This window comes from Lithobates pipiens, unplaced genomic scaffold (genome assembly GCF_037356315.1).
Source record: "Lithobates pipiens isolate NorthernLeopardFrog02 unplaced genomic scaffold, aLitPip1_a1.2 Scaffold_25, whole genome shotgun sequence".
Lineage (NCBI taxonomy): Eukaryota > Metazoa > Chordata > Amphibia > Anura > Ranidae > Lithobates > Lithobates pipiens.
The window spans coordinates 199,358,261-199,377,529 of NW_027507787.1; the positions used below are offsets into that span (position 1 = coordinate 199,358,261).

The window sequence follows — 19,269 nt, forward strand, 5'->3', positions numbered from 1 at the left end:
GCCAATCAGCAGTGTTCAAACTCTAATCAAGAAGTGGAAAATATGGGGTTCTGTTGAAACCAAACCACGGTCAGGTAGACCAACTAAAATTTCAGCCACAACTGCCAGGAAAATTTTTCAGGATGCAAAGAAAAACCCACAAATAACTTCAGGTGATATACAGGACTCTCTGAAAACATGCGGTGTGGCTGCTTCAAGATGCACAATAAGGAGGCTTTTGAGGATTTGAAGATGGGCTGCATGGGCAAGTCACCAGAAGAAAGCCATTACTACGCAAATGCCACAAAGGATCTCGTTTACAATATGCCAAACAGCAGAGACAAGCCTCAAACCTTCTGGCACAAAGTCATTTGGAGTGATGAGCCCAAAATTTTTCCCTTTTTGGCCACAAACATAAACACTACATTTGGAAAGGAGTAAACAAGGCCTATGATGAAAGGTCCACCATTCCTACTGTGAAACACGGAGGTGGGTCGCTGATGTTTTGGGGATGTGTGAGCTACAACAGCACAGGAAATCTGATCAAAATTCATGGTAAGACAAATGCGGTATGTTATCAAAAAAATACTGGAGGAACATTTGTATTTATCAGCCAGGAAGCTACACATGGGATGTACTTGGACATTCCAACATGACAATGACCCAAAACACAAGGCCAATGGTCGATCTGTTATTGGCTACATCAGAATAAAGTGAAGGTTCTGGAGTGGGCATCTCAAGTCTCCTGACCTCAATATCATTGAGCTGCTCTGGGAGGATCTCAAAATGTGCAGTTCATGCAAGACAGCCCAAGAATTTACAGGAACTGGAGGCTTTTTGCCGAGAGGAATGATGAGCTTTACCATCTAAGAAGATAAAGAGCCTCGTTCATAAAATACTTGTCCTTGATGTTAAAGGGAGCCATACATGGAAGAACAGGGGTATGTAAACTTTTGATCAGGGTCATTTGGGTAGTTTCTGTTGTAATTATGATTTAAAAAGACAGTTGATTTATAATAAATGGCTTCAGCCAAACACTAACCATGAGTGAAAGAAATGTTTTTGTTTTATCATTCATATTCTCTGAACAATGGACAAGAAATCATAAATTCTGTCAGAGTATAAACCTGTGAGCACAACTGTGTGTGTAATATATATATATATATATATATATATATATATATATATATATATATAATGTGTGTGTTTTTTTTTTTTTTTTTTAGGCTACAGCAAGTAGTAGCCATGAAATTAGTTTTAATTTTGCAGAACTTCTAAAAATTCCAAGATCTGGTGACAACAGGGACACATCAGGATTCTTTTTTTTTAAAGTTGCCTGCTAGGTCAATATACAGAGCCTGAGAAAGGAGCATGCATGCTCCGAATGTGTGCACCTCCCCACTGACCCTGTACCAGGAAGTGACGTCACCTTGCTGTGCTCCTGTGCATAGCCGATCCCTGTCCCAGCCTTCCGGGAGTGCTGGGCTCCACCAGTGCAACCGGATAACTGACAATTACACAAGCATTCCAGCCAACACCAGGCAGACCCCGGGACAGTGCGGATGACCCCAATATCTGCTGTTTAATACTGCTCATTAGTGAGAGTTTCCATTATGATTTTAACTCATCAAACGTCTGAATTGCTACCCTTAGTAGAAACTCTGGAACAGAAAAACAGGAACAAAGCACATCTAATAGTCTTACATGGACATTCCGTCATGGACTTGATTAATTTCCCTATTTAATGGTCCCGCTCCCATGTTTATCTCTTCTGCAGATTGTGCCAAATTAACCCACTGTTTGTATATTAAGACTGCGAGGGTGTTTTTAAAATTGCACTTATTCTTTAAGAAGTATGTACATTGCTCTATAGACAAAATAAGGCTCCAATAGTTTTTGCAGAAAAAATACATTTATACATAGTTCGTGAAATGTAGTAACAGAATAGAAATCAACAGGTGTTTAAGTTACATTGAAGCTTGGAAGAATACTTTTGCAATTCTTTAAAACAAAAAATAAAATAAAAGTCCACTTGCAATCCAAAATGTAATATACCTAAAGAATGATTTAACAAGCAGATTAAAACAATATGCAGCTTTAAATCTTTTTTTGTATAGCTAATGAAAAAAAATAAAAATAAAAAAATTTATTTTTATTCTTATAAACGATACTCCAGCCAAAAAAAACTTACTACTGGTTATATACTGTATGTAATATGATAGAGATAGAACCTCTGTTGGCTTTTCTTGCCGTCTGTGTCCCCAATAAGGAGATTTCCTCTCCCCATTCATCACGCCATTGGATAAAACTGGCCATACATGGCTTAAATTTTAGTTAATTTCTGTGAATTGGTAAAAAAAAAATTCAAGCCATGGGTAACCCAGCCAACACCAAACTTCCATTGAGATAATAAAAGGTGCAGGGCAGAGGAAAAGTCCACCCATCTGCAGTCACTGTTCAGGTATTCAGACAGCGGAGGGTGCCGACTATCAAAATACAATAGCTGTCGTCAAGTGCAGATGGATGGACTTCTTAGTCAGCCCAAAAATCTTTATATGTATGCCTAGCTTAAGCGATTTCCGACTGGCTCTTCGGGGTGAAATGCCATATGGGTACGTCCTTGCCCTTTTCGGCCACCAGGGGGTGCGTGCTGCATGGCGGGGGACAAGATGCGTGGCCAGTTGCTATCGCCGTTGGCCACGCACGGGAATTTGTGTGTGTAAAACACACAAATCCCTGTGCTGTCAGAGGAGGGGAGACATGTTGTTGGTTCCTAGTAATTAGGAACAGCGATATGTCTCCTCTCCTACTCAGTCCTATCCCCCAAACAGTTAGAACACACATATGATCGCCCCCTAGTGTTAAAGTGGAAGTAAACTCCCCTACCATTTTCAGCCAAGGAAGCTGTCATCTTTGCCTCTGTTTAACCTTCAACTGCTGTGGTGCTGCACATGTGATTCGTTATGACACCAGCCATTGGATGGTTTGAGTTTGGCTGAGAGCACAGCCAATGTGCAGTTAGCTTTCCCAACATGCCTTTTTTTTTTTAACTGTTTAAATTGATGGGTTTACTTTCACTTTAACCCCTCCCCTGCCAGTGACATTTACACACTAAGCAGTGCATTTTATAGCATTGATCACTGTATAAATGTCAATGGCGCCAAACATTTGTCAAAAGTGCCCGATCTGTCCATTGCAATACCGTTAAAAATTGCTAGTATTAATACAAAAAGGGGCCATAAATCTTTCCCATAGTTTGTAGACGCTATAAAACTTTTGTGCAAACCAATCAATATACACTTATTGTGATTTTTTTAATAAAAAATATGTAGAAGAATATATATCGGCCTAAATTAATGAAGAAATTTGTTTAAAAAATAAAATGGGAGATAATATAGCAAAAATTTAAAAATATTGTTTTTTGTTTTTCAAAATTTTCGGTGATCAAATAGAACCAAAAGAAAGCTCGATTTGTGGGGGAAAAAAAAAAAAAAAAAGGACGCAAGACCACACAATTATCAGTTAAAGTGATGCAGTGCCAAATTGTAAAAAGTGCTCTGGTCAGGAAGGGGGGTAAAATCTTCTGGGGCTGAAGTGGCTAAGGATAGGAATTCTATAAAACTAAGAAAATGGACAGACAGCAATAAAAACACTTGACTAAAATGAGTAATTCAGGCCATAGTTCTAACCTCTCTCCATTTTACTCATCTACAGTTTCATTCATCAAGGTACAGACTTTAAAGCGGGATTCCACCCTAAAGTGGAACCTCCGCTGATCGGAACCCCCCCTCCGGTGTCACAATTGACACCTTTCAGGGGGGAGGGGGGTGGAGATACCTGTCAAAGACAGGTATTTTCACCCACTTCCGGGCATAGACTCCCACGGGAGTCTACGCCATTTCCTGCCCTGCCGCGCTGTCTGCTGGGACACACACGGGTCCCAGTGACAGCGCGGAGATTTCCTATTGAGCGGCTCGCGCATGCGCAGTAGGGAACCGGGAAGTGAAGCCGATTCGTTTTACTTCCTGATTCCCTCACCTCGAATGGCGGCGGCAGCAGCCGAGGCCCGAGCGGTCGATCGGCCTCGGCATCGCTGGAACCCGGGACAGGTGAGTGTCCATTTATTAAAAGTCAGCAGCTGTAGTATTTATAGCTGCTGGCTTTTAATATTTTTTTGGGCGGAATCCCTCTTTAAGAAGTTTCCATTGATTTAAGTTCACCTTTCCAGAAAATCTCTAAAGCGATCAATACACTGGATCACCTCCCCACCCCCCCCAGACCAGCTGTACTGTAGTCCTGTGATCCCGCTTTATAATGGATCAGAACACCACTTCACCGGTTTGGGGGGATTAGAAATCCCTGCAGCTTAATCTTCTTTCCGTACATCTCAACTTGTACGAACAAGAGGCATTCTAATTGGTCAGCACCATTACATGGACTGTGCTGACCAATCAGAATCCATCTAGCCTGTCCTGTCAGTGCTGAGAGGATAGAAAGCCAGGAGGATTTCAAATCCCCGGAACAGTGAATCGGCATTCCAGTGCCTGACAGAGCGGGAACAAGTGGGACAGAGCGGGAACAAGTGGGACAGAGTGGGAAAAAGTGGGACAGAGCGGGAATAAGTGGGACAGAGCGGGAATAAGTGGGACAGAGCGGGATGGGGAGAGGTTTATATAAGGTCACCTTACAGTTTTCATTCAGGCTCAGTTCACACTGGTGTGATGCGGGAGACCCTGCGAATCCAGTGTGGGTTCCCACATCACACCCGACTAGCAGCCAGTTCACACTTCATTCTAGGAATTACTGCGGGTGTCAAAACAAAGTTAATGACATCCCCAGATCGGTTCGCAGATCGCATTATGAACTGCGAATTTGGACAGGAATCAAATTGTATGGGTGTAAACACGCGATCCGATTCTGGCACAGACAAAAAAAAAAAAAAAAAAAATAATAGATATATATTTAATATGAATGCGATGCAAATTCAGCCATGCAGTGTGCATAGCTGAATTCACATCGCATGTGATCTGCACAGCAATGCGATGTCCGGAATTGCACCAGTGTGAACCGAGCCTAAAAGGTGAACTTGCACTTCAAGACACCTTTCACACTGAGCCGCGGCAGCGCTAAAGCGTTGCTCCATTTACATTTAGCACCCCAAAGGAGGGGTTAAAAGCGCCCATGTTGCAGCGTTTCTGAAGCGCTGCCCATTCATTTCAATGGGCAAGACGTCTTGGGAGTGCTATATACAGCGTTCCAAAACCACCACAAAGATGCTGCTTGCAGAACTTTTCCCAACATCCCACAAGCGCACCGCCACAGTGTGAAAAGTCACACTAATGAATGGGAGGCGGATTTCAGGCGCTATTTTAGAGGCTAGTTCTAGTGCTAAAACCCCTCAGTGTGAAAGGGGTCTAAGGCTCATGCACATGTGGTATGGCCTGTGGTGTAAAAACCTGGAATTTCTGTGCACAAGGAAGGCACAGGTGCCATGAACCAATGAATGACAGCTGTATGTGACTGAACGCTGTTCTGCGCAATACTTTGGTTTAAGGCCATATGCCATGAAAGCAAACTCCTGTGTTCAGGGTATATTTCCCTGAATGCATATGCCTCAAGACCCCTTTCACATTGTGCCAACAGCGTCAGCGGTGCTACTTTTAGCTCCGCTTTACTGGCGTTTTAGCGGCACTATTCGGCCGCTAGTGGGGCGGTTTTAAGATTTCAATGGGAAGGAGCTGAGCGTTCACCGCTCCAAAGAAGCTGCTGGCAGGACTTTTTCTGACGCCCTGCCAGCGCAACGCTCCAGTGTAAAAGCCCTCAGGCTTTCACACTGGAGTGAATGGAGCAGCTGTTTTAGGGCAGTTTGTAGGCGCCATTTTTAACCCTATGGTTTAATGCCTGCAAAATGCCCCCAGTGTGAAAGGGGTCTTAGTGTGAATACAATCTGGAACAGCGTCCAGCCACCATTTATTTTTTGCATGTCATTGATCTTGACAGGCTGCTGTCAGCAAGTTGTGCCTCCCTTGCACCCAAAAAAGATATAATTTGCTGTACGAGCCAAATTGCCGCGCGCATGAGCAAATGTAAATTCCAAAAACAAAGTAAGCAAGCCCCAAGTTCATTTTTTTTTTCCAACGTCTCTTATCCCAGTGGGGTGCATCATCCCTGACATCCTGCCATGCAGTGCGGTTCTCCAACAAGACATCGCCACCAACACAAACCTGAAATGTTCTAACCATTCTTTATAAAAAAAAAAAAAAAAAAAACACATTTTGAATGGAGTAACAAATCTAATTTACTCTAACTTCATAAATACTATACAATGGGAAAGATAAATGCATGTTAGCATCATTAATAGAAAAGACAATTACAGGATTCCAATATTTTTCATCGAAAAAAAAAAAAGTTATATATAGATCATAGTGGTCAACCAATTGGAGATATACTTTGACGAAGGAATCTGGAAATGGAAGGTTTGGTGGTAAGCGGTCAGGCCGTTGCAGAACACACGTACACAACCCATTACACAGCATAAACAGTGGACTTAATGAATAACAATACAAAGGAAACAGGCGGAATGTCACTTCTTAAAAGGATATCGTCAGTCAATGGATCTTTAGAGTTAAAAATCTCCCCCCTAGAGAGAAAAGTCAACCTGAGACACTATATACTGAGAAATGAGCGAACGTTGTTTTTGATTTTTAAAACCAAAACACCCATTCTAAACAATCATACAATACAGGAAAATGGCAGGAAGCAAGAGGCCGCGTTTCATACAAAAGCAGAGACCACCGCAATGCTATTTATAGTGGCCTATACATCAGTTCTAACCCTGAACTAAAAAGATATGAGAAGCCTAGCACTTCATATGCAAGAACACTTCCCGATCTAATAAACAAGCATATGTCTGTATAGAACTACGATGGCCATCCCAGAACTACGGAAATAGCAGGAGCACAGCGCAATGTACACAGAATCTGAGATTAGTGTCACCTACAACAGATGTAAACAGTCAAAAAGTTTCAAATAAATTAACAGTGAGGAATTGTCGCTCTGTAGATCTGCTCACATACTTGGGAGAAAAAAAAAAAAAAAAGTTAAAAAGCGATCAGTATGGCTTTGAAATATGACAGACTGCTGTGCAAAGTCTAGTGACAGGAGAAGTGGCAGCCTTTAGGGTGTAGGGAAGCAGCCCACAGCAAAAAGCGTCCCGCAAACGTTCGGACTTTGGCAGCACTGGCACACACACAAAAAAAAAAATTTCAAAAGTAAAGCCTGTAGATGAAGGCAGCGTTTAAATGTTACTTCTGTGGTCACAGAAAGCCATGGTAATGATGGGCCAAGACACAAGGTGGCTCAGCAGCATCTGTGAAAGGTGACATGGTATAGTACAGGTCCGGAGCTGGAGGCTCTGCAGCAGCTGGATAATCTGTAGGATAAAACGTTAAGGAGTTATGGATTGGGTTTGAAGAACAGGGACCCCAACTTGACTTTCAAAGAGGTTCCGCTGCATCTTTCAGGTTTTCTCCTCTAACCGCTATCAACCACACAGATTACACAGGAGCCTCGTTGTGGAGGCGGAGCAATCTTGACCTTGGCAGCAAGGGTAAGACTTTTTTGGGGGGGGGGGGGGGGGTGTCAGGCCCGTCCCTTCTGATGAATGACCAGCAAGCCAAGTATTAGGTGGTCTTCCCAGTCCTTGCTGTGATTTGTGAAAAAGGTGGTGTGAGGGGCTAACCCTGGTGGCAGTGGTAGAGAGCTGAGAAGAAGCGGGGCAATTATAACCTTTGACTCTTCTTTGCCTATAACTGATAAGGTTTGGCCTCAGACTAGGTGTCCGCAGTCTCAGCTATGATTGGTGGAAGAGATGGGGAGATCTTGAGCCTAGCAGTAGGGGGTCAGTCCCTGGGGGCAGTGGGTCCATCTCTATGGATGACTAATTTTTAGGGGGGAGGGGATGGTGATCTCAGTGGCAGTGAGGCCAGCTCTACAGAGGGCTGACCAGTGTGCTGTTAAGGCTCTCTGCACCCCCGGCTGTGATTTGTAAAAGAGGTGGAGGATAATCATTACCCTAGTGGGAGGAGTCAGTGGGCCCATTTCTTGATGACCAACTGGTTTTGCCCTTAGTTGGTAGACTAATTGTGAGGGATTTCTAAAGTTCCAGCTGTGATTGGTTGAAGGGGTGGGAGGGGCTTGTGACCCTGGGGGCAGTGGAAGAGACCCGGGGGGCAGTGGGCCCATCTCTCCTAAAGACTGACCAGCTATCAGAGGTCTCTGCAGTCCCATCTGTGATTGGTGGAAATAGGGGTGGTGACGGTGCCCCTAGCGGCAGGAGTCAGACCCTGTGACCAGTGGGCCCATCTCCTATGATAATGGGTCAATTTTCTATCAGCGGTCTCTGCAGTCCCTACTGCGATTGGTGGAAGAGGTGGGGCACTGGTGACCCTAGTATCAGTAGGAGCCAGTGGGCCCCGTCTATCCTGATGACAGACGTCTCAGCTTTGACTAGTGGAAGAGGTGTGGGCGATGGTTACCTTACTGGACCCATCGCTCCCAATTGCTGTCCAGAAGTTTGCGAATGCTGGTGGGGGCGATGGTTACCGTCGCACTGGCAGGGTAAGTGGGCCCCATCTCTCCCGATAACCAACCATTATCAGCCCCAGCTGTGAATGGAGGATGTGGGTATGATGGGTACCTCTGTAGTGAAAGGGGGTTGGGGGAGCCCCACCTATCCCCATGTCAGAGTAGTGTCCTGTAGGGGGTCTCTGCAGTCCTAGCTGTGGTTGGTTGAAGAGGCAGGCATGATCATGACCCCAAATGATCCTATCGCTGCTAAGGATGGGCCGGTATTCTGTCAGGAGTCATTGCAATTCCAGCTATGAATGGCAAAGCGGTAACGCGCATTAAAGCGGAGGTCCACCCTAACGTGGACCTTCCGCTCATTGGAATCCTCCCCCCCCTCCTGCGCCACAATTGGCACCTTTCAGGGGGGAGGGGGTGCAGGTACCTGTACAGTACAGGTATCTGCACCCACTTCCGGGATAGCTCTCTGCGGAAAGGGGCGTAGATTACGCCCCTTTCCGAAAGTCCCCCGCTGCCTGCTGGGAAACACACAGATCCCAGAGGCAGCGGGTCCATCCTTATTGCGCAGTGCGACTCGCGCATGCGCAGTAGGGAACCGGGAAATGAGGCCGAAAGGCTCCACTTCCTGATTCCCATACCCAAGATGGCGGCGGCAGCACCCGAGAGACGATCGAGAGATCGGCTTCGGGTGCCGACATCACGGGCGCGCTGGACAGGTAAGTGTCACTATTTTAAAAGTCAGAAGCTGCAGTGTTTGTAGCTGCTGGCTTTTAAAAAAAAACGCGGACTCCCGCTTTAATGGCCCTATTAGCGACAGGGGTCCCATCCCCGCGATGACAAACCCATGTTCTGTAGGAGGTCCCAGCTGTGTTTGGTGGAAAAGATGGGGGCGAATGGTGATCCCATTAGCGACAGGGGTCTTTACCTCTCCTGATGACAGAGCAGTGTTCTGTAGGGCGTCCCTGCAGCCCCAGCTGTGTTTGGTGGAAATTTGGGGTGGGGGGGGGGGAATTGTGACCCCATTAGTGGCAGGGGTCTTCACCTCTCCATTTGACAGATCAGTGTTCTGTAGGGGGCCCCTGCAGTCCCAGCTGTGCTTGGTGGAAAAGGTGGGGGGGGGGGAAATGGTGACCCTTTTAGCAGCAGGGGTCTTGACCTTTCCACTTGGCAGATTAGCGTTCTGTAGGGCGTCCCTGCAGTGTTTGGTGGAAAAGTTGGAGGGGGGGGGGGGGGGGTGGTGACCCTATTAGCGGCAGGGGTCTTGACCTCTCCACTTGGCAGATCAGTTTTCTGTAGGACGTTCCCAGCTGTGTTTGGTGGAAAAGGTGTGGGGACAATGGTCGACCCCATTTGCGGCAGGGGGCTTCACCTCTCCTGATGACAGAGCAGTGTTCTGTAGGGGGTCTCTGCAGTCTCAGGTGTGACTGGTGGGGAACAATGGTGACCCCACAAGTGGCAGGGGTACCCCCCATCTCCCTGGATGACAGATCTTTGTTGTGGGGGGGGGGGGTTTCTGCAAACCCAGCTATGATTGGTGGAAGAGGTGACCCCAGTGGAGGTGGGGTCAGTGAGCCCCCCATGACTGTCCAGGCTCTGCGATTGGTGGAGATAGGAGGTCACATAGAGACTTTGGGCCCCGGGTAGGGCTCTCCACCACACCAGAACTCATCGGGTTGGGGGATCTCCAGCAGCCACACCTCCCGGGGGTGCACTCCGTCCTCAGCCGCCTGCTGGGCTCCCTCCCCCCCGGGCTCGGTGTGCTCCGGCAGCAGCTTGTAGTAGTGACAGTCCCGGCCATCGTCCGGGTCGTAGGGGGGAGCCAGGATGTCCAGGAAGGCGGCGGGCCCGTCCACGGCGCTGATCTGGTGCAGGTTATCCCGGTGCGGGCTGAGCAGGCAGGGCGGGCTGCCGTCCCCGTAGTCCCCGCTGGAGCGCAGGGCGGCCCGGAGCACCGAGCTCCTCTGGTAGGGTTGCGGCGGGGGCGGCGGGTCTGCGGGCGCCTCCATTTTGTCGAAGCCCATGATGCGCACCTTGCCGTACAGCACCTTGAGCATGCCGTGCATCCCCGGGTGGTCGTGCAGAGGGATGCTGGTGCCGCCTTTCAGGAGGAACACCCCCATACTGAAGGCGTCCGTCTCGCAGATGTGCATGTAGGTGACGGGCGGGTTGTGCGGGACGGAGATCGGCGGGGTGGCCGCCTTGTTCTTCCGCGGCCGGATCTTCAGGTCCTCGGCTCGGATCTCACTCATCAGCTTCCGGAGCTGCGCCTGGTTCTCCGAGAAGCCCTTCCCGGGATCGGCCGAGCCCAGGCCGCGGAAAGTCAGCAAAGCCTGGCGGGCGATCCTCTGGATGAGCGGGGAGGTCATATCGTCCCGAGGCATCTCCGTCCTGCCGAGCGGCGTCTATCGGCTCCCCGTACTGCCCGGCTCCCGGGGCCAGGAGCGCCTGATGGCGGATGGATATTCCCCTAGCGCTCCGCTCCCTCATTCACTCCGGGAACATCCTCCGACACCCATTCATGCAAATAGCGAGCGTACGTCTCCCCGACCTGCGTTTTACCCGCCGCGCTGCACTCTGGGACTTGTAGTCCACACCAGGCTCTCCAAATGGACGGCCCCCTCTGTACGTGCTCGTACAGTCCTCTTCCCGGAACTCCCCGCTCGGAAATCTCTCTTTGTACCCGCTACAGATGGACAGCACGTCCCCGGGGGCCATCTGTCCGACTAATGTGGGGGGTAGAGAAAGAGGAGGACTACAACTCCCAGCGTGCCCCGCGGCTGCCTGTGCGTGCGAGCCCAAAGAGGAGGGGCCGTACTGGGAGGACCGTTCAAATGATTTGTGCTAAAGTCCATTGACTTTGACATTGCTCTGTGTTTTTTCAGGAGTTGAACGGCAATGTCATGCTGTAATCGCTGCCTGTGTAATGTTACATAGCCTGCCCGCTACACACCCCCAACACCATATATATATATATATATATATATATATATATATATATATATATATATATATATATATATATTTCCATATACGCAGTATACAGCCTGCCCTGTACACACCCCCAACACCATATATATATTTCCATATACACAGTATACAGTCTGCCCTGTACAAACCCCCCACACCATATATATATATTTCCATATACACAGTATATAGCCTGCCCGCTACACACCCCCAACACCATATATATATATATATTTCCATATACACAGTATACAGTCTGCCCTGTACAAACCCCCCACACCATATATATATTTTCATATACACAGTATACATTCTGCCCTGTACACACCCCCCACACCATATATATATATTTCCATATACACAGTATATAGCCGGCCCTCTACACACCCCCCACACCATATATATATTTCCATATACACAGTATATAGCCTGCCCGCTACACACCCCCCACACCATATATATATTTCCATATACACAGTATACAGCCGGCCCTCTACACACCCCCCACACCATATATATATTTCCATATACACAGTATACAGTCTGCCCTGTACACCCCCCCCCCACACCATATATATATTTCCATATACACAGTATATAGCCTGCCCTCTACACACCCCCAACACCATATATATATATATTTCCATATACACAGTATACAGTCTGCCCTGTACACACACCCCCACACCATATATATATTTTCATATACACAGTATACATTCTGCCCTGTACACACCCCCCACACCATATATATATATTTCCATATACACAGTATACAGTCTGCCCTGTACACACCCCCCACACCATATATATATTTCCATATACACAGTATACAGTCTGCCCTGTACACACCCCCCACACCATATATATATTTCCATATACACAGTATATAGCCTGCCCGCTACACACCCCCAACACCATATATATATATTTCCATATACACAGTATACAGTCTGCCCTGTGCACACACCCCCCACACCATATATATATTTTCATATACACAGTATACATTCTGCCCTGTACACACCCCCCCACACCATATATATATTTCCATATACACAGTATATAGCCTGCCCGCTACACCCCCCCCCCACACCATATATATATATTTCCATATACACAGTATATAGCCTGCCCGCTACACACCCCCAACACCATATATATATATATATATATATATATATATATATTTCCATATACACAGTATACATTCTGCCCTGTACACACCCCCACACCATATATATATATATATATATATATATATATATATATATATATATTTCCATATACACAGTGTACAGTCTGCCCTGTACACACCCCCCACACCATATATATATTTCCATATACACAGTATACATTCTGGCCTGTACACACCCCCACACCATATATATATATATTTCCATATACACAGTGTACAGTCTGCCCTGTACACACCCCCCACACCATATATATATTTCCATATACACAGTATACATTCTGCCCTGTACACACCCCCACACCATATATATATATATTTCCATATACACAGTGTACAGTCTGCCCTGTACACACCCCCCACACCATATATATATTTCCATATACACATTATATAGCCGGCCCTGTACACACCCCCCACGTGTGTGTGTGTATATATATATATATATATATATATATATATATATATATCTCATATACACAGTATATAGCCGGCCCTGTACACACCCCAGATACATATATATATATACCATATACACAGTATATAGCCGGCCCTGTACACACCCCCCCCACATATATATATATATATATATATATATATATATATATATATATATATTTCCATATACAAATTTTGGGGGGGTGCAAACAAACTGAAAAATTCTGAAAAAAACCCCCTGCAAGCGCAACCACTGTGCCATATCAAATGCTCCCACTGTGCCATCAAATGCTGCCACTGTTCCATCAAATATAACTACTGTGCCCATCTTGTGCAGCATCGAATGCCGCCAGTGTGCCCATCATATGCAGCCTCACTGTGCCCCGTCAAATGCAGCCTCACTGTGCCCCGTCAAATGCAGCCTCACTGTGCCCCGTCAAATGCAGCCTCACTGTGCCCCGTCAAATGCAGCCTCACTGTTTCCATTTATATGCAGCCTCACTGTGCCCCATCATATGCAGCCTCACTGTGCCCCATCATATGCAGCCTCACTGTGCCCCATCATATGCAGCCTCACTGTGCCCCATCAAATGCAGCCTCACTTTTCCCCATTATATGCAGCCTCACTGTGCCCCATCAAATGCAGCCTCACTGTGCCCCATCAAATGCAGCCTCAATGTGCCCCATCATATGCAGCCTCAGTGTGCCCCATCAAATGCAGCCTCACTGTGCCCCATCATATGCAGCCTCACTGTGCCTCATCATATGCAGCCTCACTGTGCCCCATCATATACAGCCTCACTTACCTTACAGGCAGCTCCGCTCGGGCCGTGCGTTCCACGAAACTGCTGATGTCACTTCCGATTTCCCAGGGAAACCGGAAGTAACCTCTTAGCCTGAACAACAAAGCTCCCGCCCATAGTAATACTACAGGTGAAAGCTGTTTAGCACTTTGGATTGCGCTGCAAAGCAGGTCAAAAGCCTGCAAATGAAGTGCCTCTTCTGCAATTTCGTGATTGCATTAACGAGGCACTTCCCATAGTGCACTGTGTCCAGTGCCCGAACACAGCGCACTTAACCACTTCCCCACCGCCTCACGCAGATATACTGTGGCAAAAGGGCACATCTGTATGTCACGTACCTGTATGTCACGTACCGTATAATCACATACCTGTACGTTGCCCTTTAAGAGGTGGGTTGCATGCGCCCGCCGGGAGCTTCTTGAGCACGATCGCGGGTCTCGCGGACTCGATGTTTGCGGGGATACCCACGATCATATCACGGAGAGGAAGAACAGGGAAATGCTATTGTAAACAAGCATCTCCCTGTTCTATCTAGTGACAGTGTCACTGGTCACCGCTCCCTGTAATCAGGAGCGTTGATCAGTGTTGTGTCACACACAGCCCCCCCCAGTCAGAAAGTAGTGATGTCTGTAAGGGGGTCCATCTGACGCGTTTCAACTAAACAGTTGTCCTCTGGGTTTTGGACCCCCCCCAAACAGCATCACTTATAAGTACAAAATGACCCCAGTGCTTCCGGGGTCATTGGTTATTTTGGGGTCATTTTGTACTTATAAGTGATGCTGTTTGGGGGGTCCACACCCCAGAGGACGACTGTTTAGTTGAAACGCATCGGGTGGACCCCCTTACAGACATCGCTACTTTCTGATTATGTTATTACGATTGAACCAAATGTGAGTGTAATTTTATTATTATTTTTTAATAAATTGGATGTTAAAATGGTATCACGCTATGCTAGTTTTCTACTTCCATGGTCTTTGATACCTGAGCCCCCTATTTTCGTGGGATGAGCACTATAGGAGGATCGCTACGGATGATTTCATGACCTGAAGACTTGCGGGAGATTACACACTAGATGTATGATTATCTGGTTTGCTAACCTACAGGCCCATATGACTCGAGGCGCAAGCCTTCCTCTGAGTCCACGTCATTTGGTAAGCCTCCTCTCCCCTTCTTTATCACGGTGGTGGTGGTATTATTCTACACATCAGAAGTTGAATTTCAACTTTTTTTTACGTCACCTCAGGTTTGGAATTGTGATTGATATTACACATTTCAAGGACTGTTAGACGTTCACTTGATGGACTGTAAATGTTAAATTAATTTTATTTACTTTAACCTTTTGTGTGCATGAGGTTCATGCACTCTTCCACCTGGGAGTAAGATCTCTTGATATATATAACGGAATTTACACATATTTTCTTTTTTTTAAGTATATGTAATTTTCTTTGCTTGAATTAGTGCCTTACTGGTTCATGTGGTTTGTTACCACCTAAGCGCCACACTTTTTTGTTTTTATATATTTTTGGGGGATATTTATTATAGCAAAAAGTAAATTGTCGCTATTTTTTTGTTTATAGCGCAAAACATAAAAACCGCAGAGGTTATTAAATATCACCAAAAGAAAGCTGTATTTGTGGGAAAAAAAAGAACATCAATTTTGTTTGGGAGTCACGTTGCACAACTGTGCAATTGTCAGTAAAAGCGGCGCACTGCCGACTCGCAAAAAACGCTCCGCTTTCCTTTTTTTTGTAAAGGGACCTTTTTAAAACTTTTTTTTGTGACTGCTGGGGGTGGGGGTGCTGCCCATGCGTCCCCTATGGATGGACCCCCACTGTGTGTGTGTATATATATATATATATATATATATATATATATATATATATATATTAGGGCTGTTACTGATTAAAATTTTTCGTGTTTGATCGATTTTTTTTAATCGACTAATTTCGATTAATTATAACACACATACAGATCCAACTACTTTTAGCTGATCTTGCATTGCATCTCTGCATTAGTCAGTGGTAAATGTGATATACACTATATACAATCACCCGACACTAGTTCGTTTCCACAATCCATGACTTAACGTCACCGTTCACACAAATCCGTTTTAAATTCAAACTATAGCACTGACGTAAGTAATTTTTTTATTTTTTTTTATTAAACTTTAAGAAAAACTTAGAAAGTTAGTTTAAATTTAATTATAAAACTTATCTAGTATATTGACTGTCCGTCACTTTGTAGTAGGCAAGTAGGCATTTTAGCCAGTCACGCAGACATACCAGAGTGTTTACATTTTGTTATTTTTTACAACAATGTTAAAAACGGAGGTTATCAAATTTGCCTACACTTAGCTCATTGAATGATCCCAGTTAACCACATCCATATTTACCATCACTGTCCAGGCTGTCCGGTGACGTCACGGACATCGACGTCACTGGACTCCTCCTCCCTTCCCTTCGTTAGCAGACAGAGGCACTTGGGGAAGGGGGGAGGAGTCTGGTGACATCAATGTTCATGACGTCACAGGATCTCTGACAGAACTCCCTGAAGACCCGGAAAGCCGGTGGGGAGGTGAGTACCGATCAAAAGAGTTTTGATCGATCAAAAAAAATTAACACTTAATCGAGGAATTAATCTTTAATTTTCCCAGCCCTAATATATATATATATATATAAATATATATATATATATATATATATATATATATATACACCCCCATCCACACACACACACACACACACATATATATATATATACATACACCCCCCCAACACACGCACACACACATATATATATGTATATATATATATATATATATATATATATATATATATATATATATATATATATATATATTGTACAGGACGCTGTGGCTGGGTCCTGGAAGGACGCTATATTTCCCCTCTGTTTGGGTTGTGGTCTTTTTAAATGAATAAAATTGATTAACCCACCTGTTAAGGGAGTGCCTTTAAAAAACAAGACAGGAAGTGGTAGGTGTGTGGAGGAGTGGAGAACACATGGTGTTTGTTTGGGTTGCAGCAACTGAAGTGGACAGCAGTGTCCTGTTTGGAAGGCTCCTGGCAGGGGAAGCTACCTGCCATCAAGATCAAGCTCTGTTTCTGATAAAGACTGCTGTTCTGGACTTTGCAAGTCGGTGAGACTACAAACCTTTTTCCTTTTGTTTTTGGCTGCTGTAAAGCGATTTAAGTTTAATAAACCCTTTGTTGTGTGCAAAGCCTGTGTCCTGTGATCTACCTGGTCCCCCGAACATTACAATATATATATATATATATTTTTTTTTTTTCAATTCACAGTAAAACTTTGGTTTGAGAGTGTTTTGAAAGGCAAATGTCTTTATACATTTTGACTTGATATACAAATATACAAGCGATGTCTTGATATAAGAGTAGCGTCATGTCAGAACTGAGTATAAAAGAGAAGAGAGGAGCCTCAAAAGAAAACAAGGGAACACAATATCTTGGAGGAAGGAAGTGGTAATTGGTTTACAATGTCCATCCCACCAGGGGCAGGATAGAGTTTTATGGCCCACTGCACTCTGTGCTCTTTTGACAATGGTGTATGCGCTAGGATAGTGATTCTCCACCAGGGTTCCTCCAGAGGTTGCTAGGGGTTCCTTCATCATTGGGCTATTTCTGCCTCTCAGATAAGTTCCCACTCACACCATTAATCTTTTTAGCTCTCTGTAAGGAGGTAATTCTTCCCAATGACCACAAGTGTAAGGGCTATTCCTCTCACTGACCATCACACTATTGTATCGTGAGTTGTAGAGTTCTAACTTTTAGCAGGGGTTCCCCGAGACCAGAGAACTATTTCAAGGGTTCTTCTGTGTTGAAAAGGTTGAGAAAGGCTGCGCTAGTAGGAGAGGACCACAGATAAAAATGGACAATGAGGGAAATGACTTCAAATTAGCAGTAGGGAAGTTCAAAACTAGTCATAGATGGTATTTTACTGAAAGTGTAGTTAAAGCTTGAAATAGATTTCAAGCACAGGTAGTAAGTCAGTCAGCAGCATATGGATTCAAACATTCTTGGCACCTACATAGATCTAGGCAAAAAATTATTTAACCACTTCCTGCTGCTGTCACAGAGGTCACATGATTGGAAAGCTCCCAATCCCAATTATGCTCCCTCCAGGTGCACCTTTCCGGTACACGTTCAATACTGCATAGGAGCGCACTCTCAGCACAGTAAAGTGTTTACATAGGGCCGCATATATGCGGCCGCTTGGTGTTAAAGCTTACCTGCCAAGAGGCTGCAAATATGCGCATGGCTGAAGGCGAGGTTAAAAAAATAATAGAAAATATGGACCAGTTTGTCTTTTTTCCGCCATTACTCTTCTATGTTTCTAACTCCATACATAATTCTGTTAATGCATTGGGCTGTTTTCTTTATGTGGTCATCTCCAACTGCCTGCTTCGCTTGCGGCGACTGCTAATGCCAACTAATGTTTCTCTTCAGAGAAGATAAAAGAAAGTATATGAGAAGTTGCTGTGGAGGGAATTTGGGGGCACAGTCAAGGGAGTACCAATGTAGGTAGCGTTATACTTTGATTTTGTAGAAGTATTTTTACAAAATGTTGATATTTCGCTCCCTCTTGAAAATGACTCATAATTTGCTCAGATTTACTTCCACCTGGTGTTCCTACAAGATAAATTGGTTTACCCTTTTCACAAACCACACCGATTCTTTTGTATTTTCTCACATTATTCCCACTAGAGATAGCATACGATAATATAAAATACATAAATGCGTTATTTGAGTACATTGTGCTACAAAATCTCTGTATTTTTTCCCACAAAGAAACCTAATGATTGCAGTCTAAGTTTAAGGGTATTTCTTTTATTTTTACGATGTAAACATTAAAGTGAAACTTTAAAGTGGAAGTAAACCCATTGATGTAAACAGTTGAAAAAAAAGGCATGCCGGGAATGCTAACTGCACATTGGCTGTGCTCTCAGCCAAACCATCCAATGGCTGTTGTCATAACGAATCACATGTGCAGCACCATAGCAGTTGAAGATTAAACAGAGGCAAAGATTGCAGCTTCCTTGGCTGAAAACGATAGGGGAGTTTACTTCCACTTTAAGCTGAACTCTGAACTATACTTTATTGGGCCAGCTTGGTCCAAATGAACTATGTGCCTCACTAACGTGAGGTTGCTAGATATGTTGTATAAACTGTATGTAGCTGCAGCTACATACAGCAAACTGCACTGTGTTCTGGATTCAAGGCCGAGACTTCTAGTCTCATACCTGGAACACAACAGAGTCTATCACAG

At 45.0% G+C, this 19,269-nt stretch overlaps 1 protein-coding gene across 1 annotated transcript; it reads right to left on the reverse strand.

Annotated features, from left to right (window-relative positions):
* Positions 1–2,142: 2,142 nt before the first annotated feature.
* Positions 2,143–11,294, reverse strand: ADO (2-aminoethanethiol dioxygenase). Its single transcript, XM_077455422.1, has one exon. The coding sequence runs from the start codon at positions 10,944–10,946 to the stop codon at positions 10,182–10,184; it is 765 nt and encodes a 254-aa protein (XP_077311548.1). The 5' UTR covers positions 10,947–11,294; the 3' UTR covers positions 2,143–10,181.
* Positions 11,295–19,269: the final 7,975 nt, after the last annotated feature.

Bases quoted from the DNA above. Each gene is read 5' to 3' on its own strand.
- ADO (XM_077455422.1), bottom strand. From the start codon at position 10,946: ATGCCTCGGGACGATATGACCTCCCCGCTCATCCAGAGGATCGCCCGC.